Below are 27,491 nucleotides of genomic sequence, written 5' to 3' on the forward strand. Positions count from 1 at the left end.
TGCTTCGTTTTTTTTTAAGTGGGTTCATTACGCGAGAACTATGCAACATGTACATACAGCACCACACAAAGTCAAAGGAAAGAGTATCCTGCAGTCCAATCAACCCAACAAAACAAGCAGGTGACTGGAAGTGCATACCTTGTGCTTCCAGTCGTTCACTTTTTTTTTTTCTTCAAGTTAACGTGGACATTACCACAACAGTGAAGACAGGTGCTTTTCTCGCGAGCACAAGACAAATTGTAGAGTATGCATCAACTGGCCATTAAAAGCTGTAATATCAGGAGACTAAGCAGTGGTATTGTAAAGCTTGCTATGAAAACTTGGAGTGTACCGAATGTGCAGGTGTTCATGATGTTCGACCACCGAAAGGATCTATGTGCCGTAAAACTGGTGAACTTGGCAGATGTGCCACCAAGTGTGATGCAGGCATACATGCAAGAAGTGGCCATTCTGAAGGCACTGCGATCTTGTGACCGCGTGGTTCGTCTTTTTGACTGGTGAGACCTGGTTTCTTGCTGATTTTATTTTTATAACATTGCTCATTTATACAGTGATGGAAGTGCTGCTCCAATTGCTCTAAACTGCTCTAAAAGAGAAATGCTGCTCCATGCTGCTCCAAAGTATAAGTCGAACCCGTTTATAACGAACTCGAAAGTGTCGCGAAAAGTGGTCGTTATATCAGTAGTTCGTTGTATATGGACTCGCCCTTAAAAACGTGTGCTTTGCGGCAAATCCGTTTTTTTTTTTTTCCCTTTGTGCACTTTTATTAAAGTGCTAACAACCCCTTCGGTGACAAGCTAAGCCTTTTCACGTCATGAAGCGACGCCCGCTGCGTGCTCACGAGTGAATTAACCGCCTTTGCAATGAGCTGACACCGTTTCACCGAAACGCGGTACCGCGACGTGGAGCCGATCATCCCTGGCTAGTTGCGTGCAGCGCGTCGCCTACTCAGGTCGCGGGATCACTGCCGGGCCGCTTGCTGTATGCCGTATACGCGACGCGCAGCCGAGCAGATAAAGATGACTGTGATAAGGTTGTCGGCGCACATTCATCGACGGCCGCCACCGCGCCTTCGCTCTTTTCTGATGCTTATCCGTGAAGGCATCGCCGCAATCGCGCGGAAGTCGTAATCACCGATAGACCGGTCTCTGCCGTTACCGAAAAGACGGAGGACTTTTCGCGCCACATTGTGGCATGGACGAGTTTAGGGACGCAGTGAACCTTTATGCGATGGAAAGTTATCGCGGTTATCACTTCTTGCATTTATGCCTTCTTGCGTTCCAAGGCATTGTTTGGTTCATCGGCAGGCGGTCGTAGCTGCAGAGAACGGCGTCAGGAAAGCTTACCATGCGAAAGCTGACCGCAAGGCTTCATGCTCCCTACTATTTTTTTTCCCTCACTGCCATTCTACCACTGAAGAAATGCCTGGAAAGTGAGCGACCTCGCTCGCAGCGTCCGAAATCTGCGTGCGGTGCTCGCCGATCTGGGTATCTTAGTCGCGAGTAAACGGGAGCGGGGCATGCGCGAGTGCGCGCCCCTGTCACGCTTTAGAAGGCATGTTTTAACTTTTTTTCGCTTCGTATGCGCCAGATTTTTACCGTGACCGTGTCTGAAATGTTCGTTGTAAAAGTAGGAGGCTTTGAAAAATGTTCGCTATATCTGGACGCAGCTTCAATGGTTAGCATAGGAAAATCGTAAGTGCACCCAGATATGGTCGTTATAACCGATAGATCGTTATATGTGGCATCGTTATAAGTGGGTTTGACTTAATAGTATTTGTTAGTAACTGCTCCGGGTCCACTCTGAAATGGCGTTGAAAAACTGAAAACAATGAACTTTAACCGTGTGACCATCCAGCGAGCGTAAACGAAACCAAAAACAAGCTGTATATACTATCATCCTAGTATGCTAGCAACCAGCTTGCTCACTAGCTGCATACTAGCGTATTGACAATGCCACAAGTACTGGCACTATGTATGTCTGATTTAGCTCTATATTTCTACCTGACAGGCGGATTATTTTGGTGAAATGTGCATGAAATTAGTTTGATATCATACTGATTACTAACTTCTGCTGTGTTGACTTTGATGTGTGACCGATTACATTTATCACTTTATCAGCTTTGACCTTGTATATTTTGCCATCTGCTCTGAAAACACCAATAACTGCTCCAAACTAGCATTTTTTCTGCTCCGAAAACACTTAAAGCTGCCCCGAAGCACCATTTTTTTCTGCTCAAGAATCTGCTCCAAAAAGCAAAATGTTGCTTCCATCACTGTTTAGGCCTTGTACTTGACTTAAAGCAATTGGGCATGGAGTGAAGCCTTTTCGATGTCCATTTTCAGAAACAGGCTACTTATAGTCGGCTACCAATTATTTGGACAACGATAACTTAGGCACACTCGATTATTCGAACAGCATCATGGTCCCACCACCTGCATCATAAATGTAGATGCAGTCAAACCAACTTTATGACAGTGTTCAATGGTCACGAGAATTCTTTTGTTATAACTGTGTTGCATGAATAAAAAGCAAAGCAAAATAAGGGGACGGTAGAGCACTAGTGATAAAATGGTGGGGAGGCCAGTGTGCCTGGTGGGGTTGCACACCCCTGCCCTCCTGTAAATCATATGATTCCTCTAGGTGCCAGCCCAGACCTACGGTTTGTATTGAGTTAAGCAAAAAATTTAATTATCCTGACCACAACAGGAGCCTACTATATTTGCTCTATTATTACTTGCTTGATAATGGGGCTTTGAAAGTGTGCTGATTATTCAACACGTATAGGCAAATCAAGGCACTATAATTTTTGTAGATACAGTAAAACCTTGTTAGTTGGATTTCTAGGGACTGGAAAAGAATGTACAGTGATTCCACTCCTGCGCCAATTGCGCCAAAGTGCGCCAAATTGTATTTACTGCGCCATCCTGATAATATCGACGAAATTTGCGCCAAACTGCGCCAAAGTCTCGGGTTTGGGGGCGTCTATTACCGGCAATCGCACAGCCGGCGCGTCAGAACACGTGCAGCTCGATCTTGGGACTGCCAATATAGTCGCAATCATGGACCAACAATTATTCCGCTGAATAAATAGCGCTCGCGCGTGCGTTCCGAGTAAGCCACGATGCCATGCACGGTGCCGACGCAGCTTCTGTTCTGCAAGTCGGCTCGACAGCAAAACGCGCTCTCCGCAGAGGCTCGTGACGTCTAGGCCTATCGGTAGCGAGAAAGTGCGACGGCGATTCATCGGCGGACGTCGTCTGTTCCAGAAACGCTTCTGATAGCTTGTTTCAAGAGCCGCACGGCACGTAAGGAAAGCAATGTTCAGTAATAACTACATGAGTGCCGCTAAAATGTCTGTCACTTCTGTTTCCGGACATCGCGGAATGAAATCTGGGATCGCTCGCAGTAGATATATGGGACAATATCGAATTTTCCTTGCTTCGCGTTTATGAAAGAGCACGCGAACGGTGGAAACGCGTTGACACTTTTCCTCAGATATACTTCATCCATGGACCTTCCTCCAGAACAGCTTTTTCGTAATTCCTTCCGCCAGCACGTCCGAGTTTGTAATCACTCTGCGGTAAATACCCGCTAAAAGGCCCTGCCCTTTCGAGCTCACGTGCTAGGGTTCCAATTCGAATTTTTTGCTTGCTTTTTTTAAAATGTCATCTCATTAGTAAAATCATATCTCCTGGTCGGAGCAGCCGCAAGTGCGCAGCTGTCAGTAGCGGGCCCGTCGCTGACGGCCCACAGTGAAGCGGCTACGCCATGTTACACGTCCGCCCCTCGCTTTCGGGGGTCAATGGCTAACGGTTAAAAAAAACTCAGTTTCGCTTAAGAGCGAAGCAATGAATGCGATATCAAAAAATTGTATTGTGAAACGAAGTAAGACTAGCAGCTAACTCTTTTGGATCCGATCTCGCGTAACTCAACAAAACGCTGGTTTAAGAGAATATGGCGCCTCCAGGAACCGAGGCGTTTTGTTGCTCTGAGTTCTCTAAACGCGAAGTAAGCGTTGAGAGCACAACAAGTTTACGAGCCGTCTCCTGATGCCGCGAGGTAGCGCGCGCGCAAGCGACTGCGCCCTTCGAACGATGCCCCCCCCCCCTTTCCGCTCCCCTGGCGTCTCTTCATGCTCCTTACGAAAGACGGGCGGGGCGTTTCTTCTCTGTTTGATGAGCAATCGACGGCAGGCCCGCACGCGGGAAGATGTTATCTCATGTGCTGTCCGTGCGGCGGAGACAGACGGCCGGCTAGTTTAATCTCCGCTTCAGCCGCGTTCGTCGCTAGCGCTCGCGAGCTTTTACCCGCGGCTAGAATGCGCCTGGTGATGTTATTAATTAGGACTTTATACGGAAAATTACGGCAACGGCGACGGCAAAAATCCGCCGGGAGTGACCATATAATTGCTATCGCAAGGGTCAATACGGGGCAGATTTTGCGCCCCCCCCCTTCTTATGTAATTAAGCCCCCCCCCCCCCCCCCTGTGCGCACGCCTATGCTCCTAAGATGATTTTTTCCGTGAGATTTGCCATGAATCGAAATATTTCTAGCCTTCATGACTTCATGAGAGCCCCATAATAATACTCAGGTGCTTGAATGTTAATGCAATATGCTTCTGTATTGCACTCCAGGATGTAAAATTCGCTGCTCCAAAGTGCTCCCAGATGCAAAATTATCTGCTCCAAAGTGCTCCAAGAGAAAATTTTGCTGCTCCAAAGTGCTCCAAAACGGAAATTTTGCTGCTCCAAAAATTGCTCCAAATCAGAAGTCCTCGGTAGCATCACTGAATGTATGAACCAGATGTCAAATTATCAAGTGCATCAAGAAAAAAAACTAATGCCTATTACATCAACACACTCTGAATGAATCTATAAAGCCTGTTCTTATTTTGAATAAAAGCAGTGTGTAAGCTGCATTTCCTGGCATCTTGCAAGTTCCTTCACAATGTGACTGCAGGACAAAACCCTGGGTCTTCATCAAAACATGTTCATTCCCAACACCACCACGTGCGCATGACAATATGTAACTTTTTTTTGCACTGCAGTAGAACCATTCATTCAACAGCTTCCGCCCTGTTTGTGGCTTTTGTGACATTGCAAACACATGTCGAAATGGAACTACTAAATGCCGCATCTGCTGTGGACGAAAACCATGGCACCTACGATGTGATCATAGGTAGCATCACTGCAGTTCCAAAGGCATGTGCATGGCCTACATGCACAGAGTCAGAGCAGGACCACTGAAAACCACATCCACTGCAGACAAAACTATCATAGCTATCAACATGATCATAGTGTCCATGCACTTCACATGTGCAGAGTCAAAACAACTACTGTAACCCTAGGTTGCTAGCAACGTAATCATGGATGGTGACTATATGCTTTTTTCAAGGCATGCCACCAACGCAGCCTTACATGCGGTGGTAAATTCATACAGCTCACGCTGGTGGTGGCAATGCGGTCAGCACTGCTTGGTTTTTGTTCGACACTAGTGCCCTTTTTTCTCTTTCTTGCACTGTACTTTTGTAGTGCTACAGTCTGCACACTCGGAGGATTGTCCAAATTAACTGGAGTACAGCCAAAACATATCCACATTAACGAGAGTCTGATGTCATTAAATCATGCATATGCTTGTGGGGACCATTGAATAAGTCCAAGTTATCAGATTTTCCGAAATAAATGAGTTACTGCATTTCCTTTTGTGTGTGTTTGCTGCAGTGAGCTCAACAAAAAGGACAAGGTGCTGGCTTTGGTGATGGAAAAGGGGGACCAGGACCTTGCAACTGTGCTCATGAACAGGAAGGGCAATCTTGGTCCAGTCACTATCAAGTTTTACTGGTCAGAGATGCTGCAGGCAGTCAAGGAAATTCATGACAAACGTGAGAAGCAGTTGCTCCTGTCGTTTATGCCTGGGCACGTACATGCCTGTGCATTGGAGCTTGTGGTCTGACTGAATAGGTTGAGTGAATTCTCCCAAGAAGGAAAACAAAACAAGATAGAAAATGGGGATACATGTAACTCCTGATTTGTAATGAAGCTGCCAACCATGCCTGCTCATTCACAATCAATGCTGCTTTTTGATTTTGTCCAGATTAGCGATGCTTTTTTGTGATCCACTCAACGCTATAAAACAACAAATACTCACATGCATGCCATATGCTCCAGCCAGCATGCAGAAAGCTTAGATAATGGTTGGCTTTTGGTTATTTTCAGCCACCAATGAAGCAGCCTGCTGAAATTATGCTGTAAAACAGCACTTAGCACAACATGCAGCTAGGTTTTTGGGTGATATTACTAGCATACACATTTTAGTGCTCACGCAGGTGCTCATTGACACACTAGCCAGTTAGCCTATGTACAAACATGATGGGAAAGAGGGACTTCATAAACACTGGCCAGATGATCTTCACACTTGTATAATGTTTCGCATTGCACCAATGCGTTTTCACTTGTGCGTGATGCCTTAGGCTGTTGACTTTGCACAAGAACATCAGCCTTGATAGGGTGTGCCACTCTAAACGAGTGTCTGCTTGCAATCTTTTCTAATATCTGTGAAAGATTGTGTAGCTAAGGAATGTTGGTCATTGATTTATGCCTCACTTTTTCATCTCATAGCTTTTGGCATCATAGTTTTATGCATTATCTTGTTTGTGTTGTAATTTTTCTTTGTGTTTCTTTATCTATGCTGCGTAGCTTAGATCCTTGAATAAGCAGTTTTTTGGTCTCTCTCTTTACCTTAGAGAGAAAATCAGTCAGATATTCTAGTTGGCTATCAGTCAAATGATCTTATGAAACAGATAATCTTGTTAAATCAATATAGGTTTCATATTGAATGATTTTCAAGCATAGTGCAGCAGTTTTAGTAGCAGTGCTTAGAAAAGCATGTGGCTGCATTGAACTCAAGTTGTATTTACAGTGATTTGGACCTGCATAGCATCAAATGGCCTTGCACGTTGGCCGTTTTGCACAGACAGTTGCAGTCGCCATGGAGGAAGTGGTGTAATGGTGGTGCTGAGCCACAGGATGCACTTTTTGTATTTAAAACAACTCATTTTGTCCATCTGGAGGACTGGTTTTAACGAGCAGAATATGGCTGGCAGAGCCCACCAGTTATAATGTTGACAGACTGGTCATCTCAAAGAAAATGAAAAAACTAATGTTCCTTGATCTCTATGACATGGCAATTCCACTAATTACCGGGGTTACTAATGACTGTCAGTATCCCACATCCTTATGCCTGGGTCTAGTAATGTAAATATATAGTAAAGGACGATTCTCTAGCCAAGATTTGTTTTCAAGATAAGCTAAGGGTTAGGTTTTATTTAACATATTCGTTACCTGCATCCACGTTTATGGACATGACCGTTTAAGCAGATTACACAACAGCAAACTGCCCAGTGTCATTGAAAACTCGTGCCTGCGTTGCCCAGTGTGTCCTTTACTCATACTCCATGAGTGAACAGCGAAAGTCAACTTTAGTGGCTGGTGCGCAAATAAAAGAAAACAGCAGTGAGCACAGCATGCAGTTGTTTAGCCCTAACTACTTAAAATTTTGTGATTAATATTTTTTTTCCTCGTACAAGCTAGTGTGAACAAAATCCCACATCCTTATGCCTGGGTCTAGTAATGTAAATATATAGTAAAGGACGATTCTCTAGCCAAGATTTGTTTTCAAGATAAGCTAAGGGTTAGGTTTTATTTAACATATTCGTTACCTGCATCCACGTTTATGGACATGACCGTTTAAGCAGATTACACAACAGCAAACTGCCCAGTGTCATTGAAAACTCGTGCCTGCGTTGCCCAGTGTGTCCTTTACTCATACTCCATGAGTGAACAGCGAAAGTCAACTTTAGTGGCTGGTGTGCAAATAAAAGAAAACAGCAGTGAGCACAGCATGCAGATGTTTAGCCCTAACTGCTTAAAATTTTGTGATTAATATTTTTTTTCCTCGTACAAGCTAGTGTGAACAAAAGTTATGACGTTGGTCCTTGGGTATCGTTTAAAAATAATTAAAGCACTGAAAGCCAGAATTCGCATTTATCGGGGAAGTTTTTGTCATTTTCGCAACTAATGTCCCCGTTTGTCGACACCAGTTTTTACCCTCTGAAAATGAAATTTTTGTCGCAATATTTTTCTTTGCTCTTGTGGAACCATTTGAAACAAGATTTTGCGAACAGCATCTCTTTTGTGCTCATTTATTTTGGTAATGAACAGGTTAAAATAAATCTTCGCTGGAGAGTAATCTTTTACTTTCTACTGTCTTACCCAGCCAGACAAACTTAGATGTTTACCTTTAAAAAGCTATGTAAATGTACTAGTACTACATGCAGACCCGTTCACTGTCGTGCAAGGTGTGCGAGTGGCCTGTTATGGTAAAATAAAGGTACTGTCCAAGTAATGCCACCTGCAATATATGCAACATGTGCAGTCTTGCACATCCATGTGATGCCATGAACGCAGCTGTACTGCAATATCTTAAGCCGAACAGCAAACGCAGGCAGGCATCAGTTGCACACATCAGCACTGCTTGTGCCCTCTACACTAGAGCACTGCACGGGCCGTGATTTTCGGCCCAGGCCTGGCCCGGGCCCGGAACTCATTCAAGTTTACCCGCCCGAGCCTGGCCCAATGATTAAATGCGCAACCCGGGCCCGGCCCGAATCCGAGAAAAAATTTCGCCTACCTGGCCCGGCCCAGTCCGGCCCGACGGCAGATCAGGCCCGACAGAGGCCCGATCCAATAATATAGGTGGTGTCGCCAGAACATAGAATCTACAGCAAAGTGTTAAGTAGCAAATATCTACGCTTTGATGGCGAATGTTTGGCTAACAATTCTACTTTAACCTACGGTAATTTCGTGTAAAAATGGGCTCACGGTGGAAACAGTTGAGTGGACATACTGGGTACAATGAATGTTTGCTCGGCAATGGTATACTATAACTGCTTTTTCTTAGTTTTTTTTTTTTTTTTGCAAATGCAATGGGCATCATCAAGAGCGTTTTGTAGCAGATATTGCAGCAAGGAAAGTGATTTGTAGCATGAGTTCAGTTTCGATAGGAAGTGCAATAAAAACAGAGGAGACAGAGAACAGAACGGTCTCTTCAATTTGTTTTTATTGCGCTCTTTATTGAAACTTAAAACATGCTCCAACGACAAATGCAATCGTGCACCCGGCTTCTGGATATGTAACACCTGTCTTCAGTGTTGTAGCACCTTGCCACAGCAAGACAGACGAAGAAAGCCAAGTTTATTACCTTGTTGTAAATACACTAACCTAGATAAAAATTATAACGAACCGTGGGCACCACGTGTTCTTTTAGAAATACGTATAGGCAGCCGAAAGGACGAAAAAAATATTTGTGGTAGAATTCTTTGCATATATCACACCACTGCTGCTATATACAATCCATAAGTCTTTTGTGGCATATTTTATAGTTTATTTCTTCACGTGTTGTTGTGCAAAAAATCAAATTATCTAGAGATTCCGGCTTTAAGCATGCCATGCACCGTTGCATCACATATCCTGCCACGCTAAAGTTTCTCGCACTGCATGTGCTTGCCACAAGGGTGAACATCTGCCTTGCGAATTGTGAAGGTGTCGGCAGTCGTTGTTCTTAACTTCCACCACAGGAGCAAATTTAGGATGTCTTTGTGGACCTCTGCAGAATGAACGTAACTGTGCAGCTTATCCCTTCATTTCTATCGTTCCCGAACGTAGTGACACTATTCAGTATCGCCTAGAAAGCTCCTCTTTGAGGGCTTCTCCTGGCAGTTTTCAGCAGTGTATGTTATGCACGGCTTGCACTGCGCTATTTTTTTTCTATGTCATAATGCTCTATGCCTTCCTGACGATGTTGTACTGGTAGAACGTGATCACTGCAATATGCGGGTAGATTTGCAGGAGGTGGACGAAGCAATTTCGATCTATTTTCGGTGTTCGTTACAGTTTGCTAATAAAGGCTTGAATAAGCTTCTCGGCGCTTACTCATTGGATGCATATGTTTCGAGGTAAAGGGACATCACCCGGCACGAAATTCGTAATTGCCTTTTTTCAAGCGTGATATTTCTTCAAGCAAATATATTTTTCCTGACGCCTTATGCTGTTTGAACCTATGCTATTACTGCACATTCCAGCGGTGTTGCGGCAGTATCATGAAGCTCTCACACTATACCTGTATAGCACAAGCGACCCAAACACGTGGCCCGTGGGCCTCTCCCTAAAGGCCACGGCCCGCACCTGACTGTCTTCGTCCCATTTTTTTCATTTGCTTGATAAGTATGTTTTTTTAAGGCGTACTGACACGAATATTTTCAGTTGTCTTTTTTTTGCATCAAATGAAAGGTCCAGCCCTCAAGAGCCTAGAAAAGGTAGTGCTAAGCGCGAGTGCGCCCTGAAAAATTAATTACAGTAGGTTTTTAAAAGATAGTTTCGGTTCCTACTGTGCCCTGACGTCACAACACGGTATGAGATTCTCGTCACGTGCTCGCACAACATAGAGTGACTATTCCACGGTCGCTGCGCTCCGTGGCTTCGTTGGTGACACACAAGCGGCCATTTTGGAAGTTTTGATGACGCACAAGCACCATCTTGGAACTTTTGGTACCTAACGTCGTCACAACTAGCCAGACTGCTGCGTGAAGTCACCAGAATTTGTACTGTAGCCTGACGTGAAGCTATTGTCGATGTCAGTAGGTGCGCCATGGAAAAATTGACTTTAATATCAAAATAAAATATCTTATCAGCATTTGATGAGCTTCACACTTGCTCAGAGCCGTCTCTGCATACAGGAGATTTGTATGGCAGAGTAAACTCGCCTTCAAAAAAAGGTGTCAGTACCCCTTTAAGCTACACAGGCATGACAGGTCTAAAGCTTTGCTGTCATGAGGCACCCCCGCGGCTACCATGTGTTGGTACCTAACCGTGAAACAAAACTCTATATATTTCAAAATCGGTGTCCAGATTTTAGTCATGTTCAAGACAGATATGTTGTTGGAATCCTGCCACCAAATACCCTTCAGAAACGACCCATATGTGATATATCGGAAAGCTCCTCTTTTAAATGGCAACGTTAGCTGACATTTGATACGACCAAGCCCCTCCCCCCATTAGCATTCTGGCCATAAAATGATAACGAATGCAAATAAAACACAGAATAACGACATTTTAACTATATAAGCGCCTGGTATATCTACTTTTAGCTCACCCGTTTAAGTTAAATCAAGTAGCCCCATATGCAAGGAGCAAAACAAGTTCAGTACTTGACCCTAATAAAATTTCTCCAAATAGCTTGCCCTCACATAAAAAAAGCATTTCTTCGAGAGAAAGTGTGAAACATATATATATATATGCACAACGTATGTGGAACAAACTTGAAGGCACACTAGAAAGAAAAACAATTTTTCTATTATCAGTAAATTACTATTTTGCAATTTCTAAACCACCACGCTCGCTGAGACAAGACTCTTGGTAAGTGAGAAAACGCGCAAAAAGATAAATGCGGGTGGCGACGCCCCCTTGAAATTCGCGCAGCAGACGCCGTGACATCTTATATTCTGACGGCGCCTAATGAGGCCTACGTAGTTCCTAATCACTAAAAATGAAGTACGTTGACCTCTGAGGGGGCCATAGACTTAATATACCGAGTGCCAGGAAATTTTATAGAGCCAATACCCCCCAAATACGACAAATACAGTTTGAAATCCGTGATGTCATGCTTGGAGTTTCGGCACGAAATTTAAAAAATGGAATTTTGACCATTTTCTCGTCTGATAATAAAGTTATGGCGAAATGAATGACATTCGAGTTCTTAGAGTACACTTTATCAGTCGAAAACGATTCAGTGCTTCACAATAGTGTCCATTTAAGAACCGAACAAAGTCCAAGCCCGGCCCGACCCGAGCCCGCCACCTGAAACCCTGGCCCGGCCCTAAGCCCTGAGCTTCAGGCCCGAGCCCGGCCCGTGGGCCGGGCCGGGCCAGGGTTTCCGGGTAGGCCCGAGCCCGTGCAGTGCTCTACTCTACACCACAATGAACAGTTCTGCAATGGCTTTCCTTGCATAAAATTATTTGAGGTTTAATGTTCAACTTTTGTTTCCTTGATTGGATTCAGAACAATTTAAAACCTACCATGTGGTATTCGTACACCCCTATTTAAAAAGTGCTTAAAATCTTCTTGCATTTCAATACTGTTGCATGCAGGATCTTGGGTGACACCTTGCAGAAGTCTTGGTGCCACTTGAAATTATACTTGAATGCACTTGAATATTTTACCAAGAAATATTTCCGTACTGACATTGCAATATTTGTTTTTGACAGGTGTGGTGCACTCTGACCTGAAACCAGCGAATTTCCTGTTCGTAGCTGGGAAGCTGAAGTTAATAGATTTTGGCATTGCTGACAAAATTCAAGAGAATGTTACCAGTGTTCTTAAAGAGTCACCGGTACAGTATGCATATTGTCTCACATGTACTCGTTATGTGTCAGAAAAGCGCTGAGGCAAATATTGTGCAATTATTCTGGTGATGTTGTTGAGCAGCAGAGTTTGCTTAGCTATAAAAGCGTTCATTTGGTGGATATTACTAGCCTTTATAATGGCCTTGGTATCCTACAAGCATGTGTGATTGTGAACCTACACACCTTGCACTTTTCACCTTGTTTTCACCTTTTACCTTGCACACCTTCTATATTTATTTATTTCTTTTTTCAATCTTGCGACTTAATAAATTTACAAAGGCAACACAGCAGAGGGCAGTCATCACTGCCAGTGGTGAAATTCACTTTATGCATCACCGTAATAATTATTTACGCTTGGAAACCACAGGCGCCCCGGAAAAAAAGAACTTTCGCAATTTGCTAATTGAGCCTGAAATAGTGACATGCTGCTGTGTGTGACCGATGCAGTGAATTCCCTAAGCTCTGGAATTGCACCTGAAGAAATTAAAATATTTTACTGCTGCCACGGTCTCCAGAGTTTTATTTATCGTTTAACCCTCTCCATTATAAAGTGGGGTAGTTTACAACTTATGAACTTATTACTATTATCAGCTTTGCCATCAGTTTTTCAAGTTCAAATCCTAGCCATTGTGATTGCATTTCGAATAGGGTGAAACGCGGCCATCATGGCTGCGTTTCGCCCTTTTGGGTCAAGCAATGTTTTTGAGCAAGCTGCAGGCATGTCAGGGACATTTTTTTCTTTTTTGATGGAGTGAACTTTGTTATATACATTTAATACAGATGTAAGGACTATGTTGGCTGTTGAGTGAGGACTTGTATTCTCATGCAAGATAGATGCGCATTTCTATGTTTGCTGTTATTTGCAGAGAATGTAACTAGCATTCATTGGCACTCATTGATATTTTCCGTATTTTCTCTGTATAACCTGCACAAAATACTGAGGTTCAAGTTGCAGCCCAAACACACATGACGCCCCACGAAGAAAAGACATGACACACACAAGCGCTGACTTTATTACTTCATACACCAATGCATACATAAGCTCAAGGCAACCTTACTGCTCAGTGCGCACACAATAGCTCTAATCGAAAAGGAAAACAATGATGATAGCCAGTGTACGTATTAAATACGCGAAAACATGAAATCATATTCATGTGAGTGCAGGGACGAAGAACTATCACTTCATTGTGTCTTCTGTGCTTGCGCTGTCACTTTAACCTCAGTATTATGTACCAACTAGACCCATATGAAGTTTTACTGCACAAAATATGCAGAAAATTTGAATCTAAAGTCAGGGTGAGGGTTATATGCTAATATCGGCGCACAAGTTGGCTTCACGGCACGGCTTCACAGTAATGCAAGTAAGGCGGCTTCACATCAACATGTAGGGATATCTTTCCTTGGTTCTATTTTCCCGCGGTTTGTAGAAGGGGTGCGAGTTAAATGCAGCGGTGGGTTACACGTGAGAAAATATGGCAATATTTCTTTAACATGAGCAGTAATGTTACCCAAATTGGGCTGCTCCCATAAGGAGGCCTTCTGTGTTAGCCGATAAAGTGCAAATTGTGGGTTGCATTTAGTCTTCCGAGTCATGATCGGCAGGTAATGCTAAACACACTTGCGGTCTGGCCCTCTATACCAAATCATTGCTTCTTATGTTGTTATGTTTGAATCAAGAGAAGGAGCTGGCATGTATATTTTGGAGCTTTTCAGTGTAGTTGATTTATATGGAAGCCAGATATGTATCTAAAGCCATCATTTACTTTTGGGCCAAGCAATATTTTTGAGCAAGCTGCTGGTATGTTACCCGCCTTGGTAGCTTAGCAAGTAAGGTGTTGTGCTGCTAAGCTTAAGTGCGTAGGTTCAGTTCCTAGCCATGGTGGCTACATTTAGATTAGGGCGAAATGCAAGAACACCCGTGTACTTATATATATACATGCACATAGAAACCCAGGTGCTCCAAATTAATCAGAGTCCCACACTGTGGTGTGCCTCATAATCATATCATGGTTTTGGCATGTAAAACCCCACAAATGATTATATTATTGGTATATTTTTCAGATGGGCACATTGAACTTCATGTCCCCAGAGTCCATCCAGTACACATCTCAGAAGCAAGGGAAAGACTACCTCAAGGTAAGTTATTGTTTGGCTGTACTCTGGTGTGGTGTTTTGTGGAGGCCAGTTAGTGGATTTTTGTGGCAAATGTCCTGGAAGTTGTTGCTGGCCAGTTCTTCTACATGGACTTGCTTTGAAAATAGCTGACTGGCTTCGGTGCTGTTATTCCAACACAACCAATAGAATCCAACAGACAACAGGTTGTGTCTGAGAAAGAAACGAGCCCCTCAAAAAATTCCCCTTATTTCGTTCGTTATTCCAACATGTGCTTTAATGTCGATAATTCAAAACTTATTAGTGAAATTTGGTGTTTCATGCATTGCGATTTGTATACAAGCAGCATCCACCTGTTAAAAGTAAATATAGCTCAAGTGTATTATGCTCTATCCTGCTGCTGTCAAGTACTTCAAATGAAGAGAGTGCAATATTTAATTAAAGGGGCCCTGCAACACCTTTCTGAGTTATATTGGAATAGTCTCATTATTGACGTATGACTCTTCACGAGTCATATGCCGCAAAAATTTTTCTAATCCGTAAAGTCTAAGTGGTGTTACCAAATTATAGAAATCACGTTCCGCAGCTTTCTCCCTCCACCCAACACCGTCAGCGCGCGGAAAGCTGCGCGGGGCGTGGAGGGAGGGAGGGAGGGAGGGCGGAGGTGCGAGGAGGTTCCCAAGAGTTATGTCAGCGCCGGCGGCATTTTTTTTAATTCATTTTTTTCTCTCTGGCATCTCGGCGCAACCACGTGGTCTGTGGCGCCACTTCCGGTCGGCTTGCGTGGTCGTCGTCGAGCGGAGCCCATCACACCGTGTATCGCGCGTGCTTGAAAACTGCGAGTCGGTTTGGTAATGTTGGGTGTGCACCTCGAACTGCCGTAGTGTTTTCATCGCTCTGCCAACCTTGGACATAAACCTGCGTGCGCGTTTGGAACGAATGCCAGCTGAGATGGGTTTCGACCCACACTCCAATACACCGCCTCGTCACACTGCTTGCGCTTGAATCGTATTCAACACTGCAAAGCTGCGTGCACCCTCCTCCCAGTGGCGGTACTTCGATGCTGTTTGCTCTTCGAATGCGGGCGCACAGCAAGTGCGGACTGACAACAAAGAACTAAAGACTAGAAGAAAGGATCGTGGGGCATCGGGCCGGCGCGGACCCATCCCCCGGCTGTCTGCAGCTACCGTGAAAATGCGAGTCTGCTTGGTTGCTGTGTCGCAGTTTCTCGGGAACGTCGTGAGACTACGGGGAGGATACGCCTAGAGTTACTGTATATGCTACCTTTAGGTAGCAGAGTTGCGCATCTGTTTTCCAACGCCGCTAACAACCATGCATTGCGGAGAAGCTGCCGCTTGGGCCAATTTTTTTTATGTCTCGACGCCGCCGCTGCAGCGAACTGAATTAACACTAGCCTTCGACAGCCAATGTTGATCGCCGGTCTTCGACACGCCAGACAGGTTAATCGGCGACACAGTAGGCATGTCGCCTGCAAAAACGAAGTGCGACTTCACCGCATAGCTGTGGTTGCTAGCCGGACCTATGCGCTACTCTGCTACCTAAAGGTAGCATATACAGTGACTCTAGATACGCCGAGGTACGGCTCGATGACATACTGAACAGACAGCGAACGGGACTCTCGCCATACAGCGAACACAGGTATCCTAAAGTAGCCGGCGCCAGCATTGTTATTGGAGAAATGATGCACCCCTGCCTCGGTCGGTCGTGAGAACGTGCCAACGATGCAGTTTCCAGCTGACGAGGCAACACTCGAACGGCTGCCACTCTCAACCGCAACCGGCGATGGTCAAAAGCACAGAAATATTCACGATTTCGGCACTGCGCATGGTGAAGAAAACGCGACCACGCAACTATGAGCAGACGAGGTGTCGGTGAGACCGGAAGTGCTAATATTAATGTTTGTTCAGTGTTTTAACGGCATAACACAATATAAACATACATATTATCTACTTATTGAACTCAAAATTAACAACGAACGTAATAATGAGGGTGTTATCGTGATTATAACATCAACCAATGGTGGAACTGCCGACAATCGCGTCATATATTGCGGACTAATACATCATTTGTCGAGAGAAGAGGTAGCGATTTTCAGCTGACTTTGAGAATTTATTGTAAATTCCAGGCCGCTCGCTTCGCTATAATATTTGGCTCGCGTGCTCTCGGGAGCCTCGACTACCGATTGGCAGCGCTTTTTGACCCTGCTCAAAAAGTGTTGCAGGGCCTGTTAAGCCTAGCTCATCTAGTATAGTGCACAGTATGCTTTTGTAGGAGTGCTTCATTTGAAAGATACTCACGATTTAAATTATCCTCTAAGATATAAAAATTAGGGGTGTGCGAATATTCGAAATTTCGAATATTTTTCGAATAGTGTGTGCTATTCGAACTTCCCAAAAACAAATACGGTCAACGTCCGATTGAAAGTGACCCCTTCAGATTTTTAATATGCTTCACCTCATTACACTCTCGTATTGCGGCAAAGCTGCCTTTGAAGCTCCGTTACGGTCGAACTTTTCCAAGACACGGTCAACGTCCGATTGGAAATGGTCCCTAGATTTCTAATATGCTTCACCTCATCACACCCCCGTATTGCGGCAACGCTGCCTTTCAAGCTCCGCTACGGTCGAACTTTGCCAAGACACAGTCAACGTCCGATTGGAAATAGTCCTTAGATTTCCAATATGCTTCACCTCATCACAACCCCGTATTGCGGCAACGCTGCCTTTCAAGCTCCGCTATGGTCGAACTTTGCCAAGACACAGTCAACGTCAGATTGGAAGTGGTCCCTAGATATTCAGTATGCTTCACCTCATCACAACCCCGTATTGCGGCAAAGCTGCCTTTCAAGCTTCGCTACGGTTGCAAATGTATTAACCCTTTCAGACGCTTTGTACACAATTGTGTACATCACTTGTTTTTGCTAGTTCTGTCGACTAGGGGCTAAGAAAGAGCAAGGTACACTGAGGTCTGGATGAATTGAACCTCCTGCCTCATAAATCCGTCTTCTCCACTTCGCGGTGTACTGTTGCACAAGATCACTTTTCTGAAGGCGTTACCGTGGTCGACGAGTCGTTCAGCGTGGCGCTTCCCTCAAGCCGCGTAAAAGGTGTAATTTTTCTTTTCTCAAAATGAACAAAACCAAAGACGAATTTGCACTATATTTCTAGCCTGAGATTCCATTCTACTTATGCAAGAACACAACATGAATGGCTTCAGGATAAAGAACTATTTAATCAGAACTTAATTTGGATTAATTACTATAAAACTCATAAATCAATGTATTATGTAATTATTTTTGTAGCAATAGAATATCGAGCACTTTGAAATATTGTTGTCACTTTGACTCATTTACAGGCAGTTCTTCATAGGTGGCGTCTGAAAGGGTTAACTCAAGAAAACGCTGGTTCCAACATGGAGGTGAAAGATGTGGCAGAGGTGGGGGCTGAATTAATGCTGTTTTGGTCCGAAAAATCGGAAGCCGAAGCATTTTAGCATCCAAAATTTTAGATGTTCTTATATATCGACGTCTACGAAGCAGATTTGGAACTCCGGACTTGAAGGGAGCACACCCTTGTCCGCCACATCAGCTGGGCTTCCACGGAAGTTGAAAGAGGAGAGGCCGAGGAAATGGGGCATCTTTGCCTATCACGTGTAAAGTGTTGTCGGCAACACTTTGGTTGCACCAAATCATGTACATAAATAGAATTCGGCCTCTACATTGTCTCATTCTTGATAAGACAACTATGAAACACCACTCCGCCAGTGCTTCATCAGCCTAGCGAAAAGAAACACTTTCATGTTGCTATCTCATAAGAATATGCTTAGGAATCCTCTCTTTTCTGCAATTTCGCGTCGAAGTATTCGAAAAATATTCTAGAAATATTCGAAAAATATTCGATTCGATTCGCACTCGCACTTCAATATTCGAATTCGCTTCGCACCCAAAATTTTGCTATTCGCACAGCTCTAATAAAAATTTTTCAGGTACCCTTTAACATTGCCTGCACATTTAGAGTACCAAAGGAGCATGCATATCTGCCAATTCTCCCAATTTGCCCGGGAGACTCCAGATTGCTGACCTGTTTTCCTGATTGTACAATTGCGGCCATAAATCTCCCGACAAACTGCCTCAATCCAGTTTCGAAAAAAAAACAAAAAAATTACAGTACTGGTATGATTGCAAGTAATTGCGAGACCACCACTGCGGCACCCTGTCGTGCCCGCGGTAACTATGCAGCACACAAGCACTTCTGGCGCTATCGCGCTACGGTTGTTCTAAAGTATGGCCAAGCTCTGCGAGTAGCTGGTACTCACCGGTGTTCTTCTGCGTCAGGTTGACTGACGTATAGTAGCGCAACCCAGATACCGCATTTTGAAGCAGTTTCAATCGGCTAAGCACCAAGTGATGTCTGCCAAGCTGTCTAGCTTGCAAGGCACGTAAAAGAGAAAGTGTGCACTGGCCAGCGTGCCGGTGGATTTGGAACTGACAATGTGAATCTGTATGTACTGTGGTAGTGTGTTCAGTGCGAGGCAAGCGACCCACTCAGGTCAGTAGAGTTCGAATTAGCACGGGCCATTTTACGGCTGTTCAAAATAGAGCGATCCATTTTTGGCTGTCCGTGAAATTAAAGTGCAAATTCCGTGTGCCGTACATTGCTATATTTATCTTGCATGTTCACAAGAGCCTCGACTACTGAACTGCAGTGAGTTCTGAGTATATTCCAAAAGTGTTGCAGGGCCCCTTTGAAGTGACCATTTGAAATAAAGACAGTTTTGTTGACTGATCACAGGTGTTGCCCGAAATAATTTTTTCCCCCCCTCCCCCCGTGGCGAGTCCTGATTTCAGAAGTCCCTGGGTTGGCAAGTATGAGCATGACCAGTGGAATGCTTGATGTGGGAGGCGAAAGTGTCGATGTTCAGTGTTTGCATTTTGCTGCTATCACCTTCTCATCATTTGTGGCATGAGAACAAGAAAAATATCATGTGACTCATGTCACATGATGTTTTTCAATGCCCAGTCAACAAACCCCTGTGGGCTTGTTTGCTGATTGATGGTTTTTCTTATTTTTTGCAGATAGGTCTCAAGTCAGATGTCTGGTCACTTGGATGTATCCTGTACAACCTTGTCTACGGGAAGACGCCCTTCCAACACATATCAGCGACTCATGCCAAGCTGTTGGCCATTGTTGACAATAGACAAGCTATTGAATTTCCTGATGTCTCTGACCCTCACCTTTTAGATGTTCTCATGGTGCGTACCCAGATATTGATTTCCTTGATTTATTGCAGAGATCTGTTAGCTCGGTAATGGTAAGGATGTACAATAGATTTTCCTAATTCGGTGCCACCTGTCGACAACATTGATGAGCCTCTCTGCGCTGCCATTAGGCCATTAGTATGGAGAGTCTGCACGTGCCGCTGGAGTACACGCACGCAGCAGAACATTTGCATGTGCACATGCTTGAGCGAAGATAGCATTTTCGTGACCGCACAGAGCTAGCATGGTTATTGGTAATGCTTGGCAGCAGCATCATGCAAACCCATTGCTGTGTGTGCCATGTTGCAAACTGACAGGAGTTCGCTATGAGGACAGGTCTAAGTCATGCATACCTGCTACAGCACCAGCGCTTCCAATGCGGATTAATCACTGCATGCTTGAAACTTGTAGGTGTCCTTTTCATATCATAATGCTACCTATTATAGGATAAAAAGGATTATAGTGATTAAATGAGACAAGGGATCATTCTTCACCATTCAGAAGTTCGCAAAAGCGTGTTCAAGCCTCGAGGCACTTTACCGTGACTGATGAAATCTATTTGCCAAACACTGTGGAAATTCGGCGTTTCTCGTAGGCGTATCACTGTACGTAGTACGTTCTTCATGGGTTCTTCTCCAAGCTTTTCTCAGAAAAAGAAAAGAAAAATCTGCACCACTCATTGTGAATGTGGACCTCGTCACCACTGCTGCAACACGAAAAGAGACTCACGAATACAGGCTATCGGCCACTATAGGATCTAGCAACATTGACAGTTCCCCTGCTCAGGCATTGGTGACAAGCAGCATCGGCAGCATGCTGCGTATAAGGTTATACTTGGCTCTAAAACTCACTGCAGTGGCAACACACATTCGTGCATTTAGTGAAACTGACAAGAATGTTGCTATAAAGCATGTCAAATGCTGCATATTTCGGTAGCGAAACTAAGCCACTGAGTCGAAAGTTTTCCATCAAGTCTTTTCAGGACAGTACCAGCAGACAATAATTTCTATACAGACCCTCCCGACTAACTAGGAGCTGTTATGCAGCAGCAGAAGTAGCTCAAGAGCACGGTGGCTGGCACTGTTCTCATTCATTGTTCATTCACACATGCAATCGTTGATGTATCCATCGTGAGTGATGTTAGTAGAAACTTGTCTTTTTCTGGCTTCGATAATACAGTGCACATGCACAGGCAAATCACTGCACAAAAAAAAAAAAAAATAGTGAAGCATGGTTACGAAGGGAACATTCCTTTGCAGCTAGGCACTGGTTCATGTACAGGAGCACTACAAATGCTAAATGCGAGTGCCAGGGCATGCGACCTGAGTACACCAACGCACAGTGTGGCAACTAAATGTCATCTGCATGTCAAACAAGCACTGTCATCGAGGCATAGAGCGTGACACTGCTCGAAGGCTGTACACTGTGCAAATATTTATTTATGCTTAGTGCCACTGTTAATTTTCTTTGATATAAAAAAACATGAGTAGCCACTTGATACCTCTAATACGCCAGTCACACTAACAAATTTAGTGTGACACAACCTTAATGAAAACCAGCAGATAATGAAGCCTAGGAAGGTATAGTGGACGTTAATTGTACTGTTGTTAATGTATTGTAACAATTGTGATATAGATGTGAAGAAAGTAAAGTGGACGAAAAGACAACTTTCCACCGGCAGGGACCAAACCTGTGACCTTCGAATTACGCACCTGATGCTCTCACCAACTGAGCTACAGCGCCGGTCGTCCCCCCGTCCACCTATCAACTATCTATGTGCATGTGAACCCTGGGAGTGTTAGCCAGCGCCATTCTTAGCCGTGACAGCGAGTGTGGAACACTTTTTGCCAGATGGCGTCACATAGCATGGCGCTGACTAAAACTCCGAGGGTTTGCATGCACATAAATACCCGATAGGTGGACGGGCGGACGACCGCCGCTCTAGCTCAGTTCGTGAGAGCATTGGGTGCATAATCCGAAGGTCACAGGTTCGGTCTCTGCCGGCGGCAAGTTATCTTTTCGTCCACTTTACTTTCTTCACATCTATATGTGATCACAGCGCGAAAAAGATGGGCTGTGATCAGTGACTGCAGAGCAACTTCTATGCACAGTGAAAAGCCACAGTCCGTCGCTTCGTTCGAGTAAATCGTGGAAGAACAAGTGGGGTTGTAGATGTTGAAGTTGGGGAAATGACTCTATTTCTGAAGCCCTTGTGGGGAGCAGGGCTAAGTGCGCAGCAAATTCGTCCACCGTTCTGTAGGCTATACCCTTCTCGCCCCCGTCTGGCAGATAAGCGCCAAAAATTTGGTTGGATACACTATTGTCATTTAAGTAAACACGCGGCTGCTGCCAATATCCGATGCTCCAGGAAGCCTCCCACACTAAGCAGCAGACAACTCACAAGACAAGTCATTACCCATTTTTCGGGTTAGGGGCGCGGTGGCGCTAAAGGGAAAAGTTGTGACGCCCCGCACTACGGGGAGGACAAAGCGTTTACTGTGTGGTTAGGAGTTCCCGGGCAAGCTTCAAGCAGTGCTACTTTCCGTATGCTGAATGACTAATATTTTTGGGCCCTGGTGAGATTTACACACCTAGAGTGGACTCTAACTTCCCTCCTTTTGGCCGTGGGTTAGTGCTGCCATCTATGGCCACAAAAAGTTCAAATCTGAGTTGCTTTGGAGCTGGTGAAGCCCCTTAAGTTGGTCCATGTGACAGGGGTATAAGCTGTACGATGACATTTTGGGGGAAGCGAACCAAAGGTAGCTGTCCATTCAAAACTTTTTTCTTGCACTTCCCGAGATTTCCTCAACTGCTGTATGCCTCTGTTTTTTTTGTTTTTTTTACCGTAGGACTCCCTTGAATCACTGCAAAGTTATTCAATCAGGAAATCTCCACCAAAATATGCTCTCTAAAATGTGAATGCTGGAAACATCTCCCAATGCAGTCGAAACCCACAGTAACGAAATTCTTGGAACAACGAAATTCTTTCCTGTCCTCAGCAAATGTTCATAGGATTCAATACATCTCGCATTTCTCGGCTACGAAATGTTGCTAAACTGCAATCCCATGACAACAAAAACTGATGGGACATTTCCCCACACATTATCTGCTCCCACAAGGGCAGCACACTCCGAAATGAGCTCAGATGTTTTTGCTTCGCACTTGAATTGTGTAAAGTATGTACCAAATACAATTGTCTCTTGTTGCCGGCGCTTCTCAAACGCTGGTCGTGGCTCCCCACGGTTGGGTTTGCAGTGGCTGAATACTGAAGGCACTGTGTCAGGGTTCAACATTCTTTTCATTTTCAACAGTAATTGGTCAAAGAGAGACTGGTCGTGCACAAAGTCGTCACCTTTGAAGTGTGCCGAGCAAAGCCCCGCAGTTAGATGGCTCCCATTCGTTGCGCCTCACTGTGATAACCCAGAGCTTTGGGAGCTTTATGCTTTTTGGAAAAGCGTGATAGCTGGTCCTGGCCGTGGCATACATGTTCAAGCAGCCTGCAGCCATGCATTTCGTTGGCATCATACTACAATACAGTTGAAAACTTTGAGTTGGCCGCTTGTAGAGGGGCATCACGTAGGAAAAGAAGGGATGTGGCGGCAGGGAGTTCTGCTCACAAGTGAAGGCGGGTTGGGATTTATCGTATTTACTCTAATCTAGGCCGGCCCCGATTCTAATCCGACCCTCGAAATTCGCAAGGCCAGAAAAAAACAAACTTAATCATCGTACTCGAATCTAAGCCGACCCTCCCCACTTTCGCACATCGTTTTTTCGAAAAAAACATCGACTTAGATTCGAGTAAATACGGTACGTCATTTACGGTTCTGTCGGATTTGCCCGGGCGCACCGCTAGAGCTCCTAATAATATCTGGGTTTAACGTCCCAAAACCACGATATGATTATGAGAGACGCTGTAGTGGAGGGCTCCGGAAATTTGGACCACCTGGGGTTCTTTAACGTGCACCTAAATCTAAGTACACAGGCCTCAAACATTTTCGCCTTCATCGAAAATGCAGCCGCCGCGGCCGGAATTCGATCCCGCAACCTTTGGGTCAGCAGTCGAGCGCCACAACCACTAGACCACCGTGGCGGAGCCGCTAGAGCTCCTGTCGTCTGCTAGCTGGCAATCAGAACACTGATTGGACCTTTACAGTAATTACAATGTTTTTTTCGTAATGCAGCATTTATTTTTATAACTTCTTTGCTGTAATTTTTCATTTGTACATATTTTTTTTACACAGGCTTGCATTTTACAGATAGAGCACTAAAATAAAGTATGCTTGGAATGGAATCTGAAATGAGTAAATATTTTGTTAGCAACATTCCTTGGAGAACAACTGAATGTATATTTGACATTTCCTTTTTTTTTTCCTTTCCTTTTTATGGTAGTTTAGCCAATTGTTGTTTCAAGGTCTATAGTTCATGTTAATCCTTCCAGAAATGTTTGCGCCGTGATCCACAGAGGAGGCCTTCCATATCGGAGTTGCTTGAACATCCATACCTTGTAGAAGGTGAGTCATTCAGTCATACTATTAAAAGCAAACCTACCATGTTTTGCATACACCATAGTGAGACTGTAACAGTGAGGTCAGATACTGACAAATGAGTCTGTTCCTCTTAACGAGCAATATCCCATTAAGTGGAACTTGCATGGACCAGGAATGTGTGTTCCATTTAAGGGGGGACATGGTACCTGGAGCTATTTTTTTTTATTTGTGAACCAAATTCAATTTAAAAGCACAGGTATTATGTATTTTCTTGTGCTGATTTCAAAAATGCAGTAATTTTTTCTTTGACTCAATTAGTTATCGAAATAATTCGATGTTAATTACTATTAATTGGTGAGACAATACATAAAAATAAACAGGGCAGAAAGTTATATTTAATGCATGAATGCAAAGCAGAATACATAAGGATTGAACTGCTGCAAGCAGTCTTCAAATCCAACAACAATTAGCAATTTAGGAGCTCATCAAAGCTCCGTGTTTACACCGCAGCTACTAATGAACTTGGAACAAAAGCAGATAAATTACAGAGGGAGAAAAAGAAGAATCTGCTTGCAGCAGTTCAAGCTTTAGGCGTTCAGCATCATATAGCAAAAAAAAAAATTACAGCTGTAGCTGTCCTAGAGCATTAGATATCGTTGCACCAAACAAGCAAAATGAGTTAAAAAACTTGTTCTCAGAAAATCGAGAAAAATGCAAACAGCTCAATTTATTCAAGAGTGTCATCAAATATAATATATTAATTTATGTATGGTATAGTAATGAATCTTAATTATATAGTAATTAAATATCTATTTATCTGAAGTCATTCATGCTCTATTTTTGCATAAATAGAAGCAAATACCAGGCTAGAAATATGATGCAAATTCGTTTTCGGTTATGTCCATATTGAGCAAAGAAAAATTATACTTTTGCCATGGTTCGCGGGAAGTGGCACATCAAACGACTCGTCGAACATGGTAGTGCCTTCAGCAAAGTGATCATATGCAACAGTGCACTGAAAAATGAAGGTAAATGAAGACAAATTTATTACGCAGGAAGTTCATCCAAAGCTCAGTGTATCTTGCTCTTTGTTAGACACTAGTCGATACAACTAGCAGAAACATGTGGTCTACACAATTGTGTGCATAGCACCTCAAAGAGTTCCTTTAAGGACACAGCGTAGGGTAAAATTGAAAAAAAAAAAAAATCAAAATTTGGTTTTTTGTTTGTTTGGAATAAGGCCTTCCTTATCCCACATTTTTTATCCACACATCCCACACATCCAGTGACCCACACATTTTTTTAGCAACCAAGCCCCCTTTCCTCAGACTGTGCACAACATGAGCTTTCTGCCTCAAGTGGTTTTTAAAAAAATCGAAACTGGTAATTTCCCTGAGCTTAGCAGGTTTTTAAAAAAAGTATTCCGGCTGCTTAAAGGTACATGGTACTTTTTTTTTACATGCGTGGCATTTACTGATTCCACTGCCTTGTGTGTGTGAGACGCACATGGAGACACGGTTCTGTGCATTTATTTTAAGTTTAGTTGCGCCTTTGTTGATTTTGTTGCGGCGGCAAAAGATATCCTTGTGTTGACGAATCAAAGAAACTGTTTAGAAAGCGCAGTATAACTGGAAATCGACACGCTTTGGCTACTAACAGAAACGAGACCGGGAGCACTCGTGCGAGCACTTCAGCAAGTAAGATTTGTCTTCATTCTGTGTGGCCGCAAGGACAAGATGTTACCTGTAGTGACAATGGCTACACTTTCATTGATGAGGAGCTTCTACAAACCATGATTTACGAGTAACTGCGTCTGCACAGAATGCAAAGGAACCGTGGCACTCGTAGAGAACTCAATGGATCGTGTTCATTGGAATGGAAACCCTCAGAACTGCCATCTTCGATACCGTTCTAACTTTCAAAAAGGCCTCCATGGCCCAAGTAAACATTCTCAAGGCCGTTTGGCATATCACCAAGGCGCAATACTGTGATATGGTTGAGTGAGATCGACAGCCGTCAACAGTATTTGGCCAATAGAGAGACAGAAGATATGACAAACCCAGGGAGCCAAGAAAATAAAAAGCGAAAAGCTGATTTGTGTGATGACTATATGGCAGGTTGCTATGAATTAAATTGTCCAGTACATCTTTTTGAAGAAAACATGAAATACACTTGTTTTACCTCTTTAAGTCTCAATATCTCGAAATCCATTTTTTTTTTGCTACATTTGTCCCATTATCAAAACAACTTGTGTCGGACGGAGCAATGCGGCGCCTGCGGCTCGTATAAACAAAACCGAGCTGCGGGCGAATGCCGGGGGTCGGCACGTATATCAGCTGGCTTCGGCGGCGTTTTCCTAGAAGCGCGCCTTCGGAAACGCGTGGTGGTGTTGGCCGGAACATCTCCGTCAGCGCCTCGTACGACCGTGCGGTGGGCGCAAGCCATTGCGGGGGACTCGGACAGCGACGGCAGCGAGCGTCTGCTCAACGAGCTCGGAGCTCAGATTTACGACTTCAAGTGCTCGCCACGGACTGCGGCTCTGCCGAGCTAAATGACCCGACGACTGCGGTGTTGTGCTCGCCGTGCTCGAACCGTGGGAACGTGACCTCCGCTCGAGAGTGCCGTGCCGGAACTTGTGAAGACCCCGTGCAGCAGTGTTTTAAGAGACCTGATGGGAGGGTCCGGGGGGAGACGAATTTCGGAACGCGCCGAGTGCGCATCGGAATAAACGAACTGCATTTTACCCAGTCTGAGTCTCCTCTCATCAGCGACATACGAGAACCGGCTTTCTAGGTTCACACCGGAGAAAGGGGCAACACGAACTTCACTGGCGCAGTCCGACAGAATGTCCTGCTGAGAAGACTGGGGAAAACATCCATTCTGGTGGAAGAGCAGACACGGGCTGACTCCATGGTGACGGACTCATCTCGGGCGTGAACTCAAGAGGCCGTAGCCGCTACTGCTGGAAGCGCGAGGTGCGCAGGTGGGTGTCTCATTCCTCTATTGGCTCGCAGCTTGTTATGACCAGTGGGTATAACTTGCGTAGTGGCGGGGTTAGCGAAATGGAACCCGACCAGAGTGGGAGGCTGACGGATGTGGGCTCGAACGCCGAGATGACTAGGGTCACAGGAGAGCCTTCGGGAGGGTCAGGCTC

At 44.5% G+C, this 27,491-nt stretch overlaps 1 protein-coding gene across 2 annotated transcripts in view; it reads left to right on the plus strand.

Annotated features, from left to right (window-relative positions):
* LOC119396890 (uncharacterized) overlaps positions 1 to 27,491 on the plus strand; it is a 117,189-nt gene that overhangs the window by 59,043 nt on the left and 30,655 nt on the right. For both annotated transcript variants that reach the window (XM_049416131.1, XM_037664253.2), the window contains 6 exons: positions 343 to 497; positions 5,724 to 5,884; positions 12,323 to 12,447; positions 14,522 to 14,596; positions 19,668 to 19,844; positions 24,289 to 24,361. In XM_049416131.1, the coding sequence (XP_049272088.1) occupies positions 343 to 497; positions 5,724 to 5,884; positions 12,323 to 12,447; positions 14,522 to 14,596; positions 19,668 to 19,844; positions 24,289 to 24,361 (766 nt within the window). The remainder of the gene's footprint in view (positions 1 to 342; positions 498 to 5,723; positions 5,885 to 12,322; positions 12,448 to 14,521; positions 14,597 to 19,667; positions 19,845 to 24,288; positions 24,362 to 27,491) is intronic.

The sequence above is a fragment of the Rhipicephalus sanguineus genome, chromosome 1, assembly GCF_013339695.2.
Source record: "Rhipicephalus sanguineus isolate Rsan-2018 chromosome 1, BIME_Rsan_1.4, whole genome shotgun sequence".
Taxonomy (NCBI): Eukaryota; Metazoa; Arthropoda; class Arachnida; order Ixodida; family Ixodidae; genus Rhipicephalus; species Rhipicephalus sanguineus.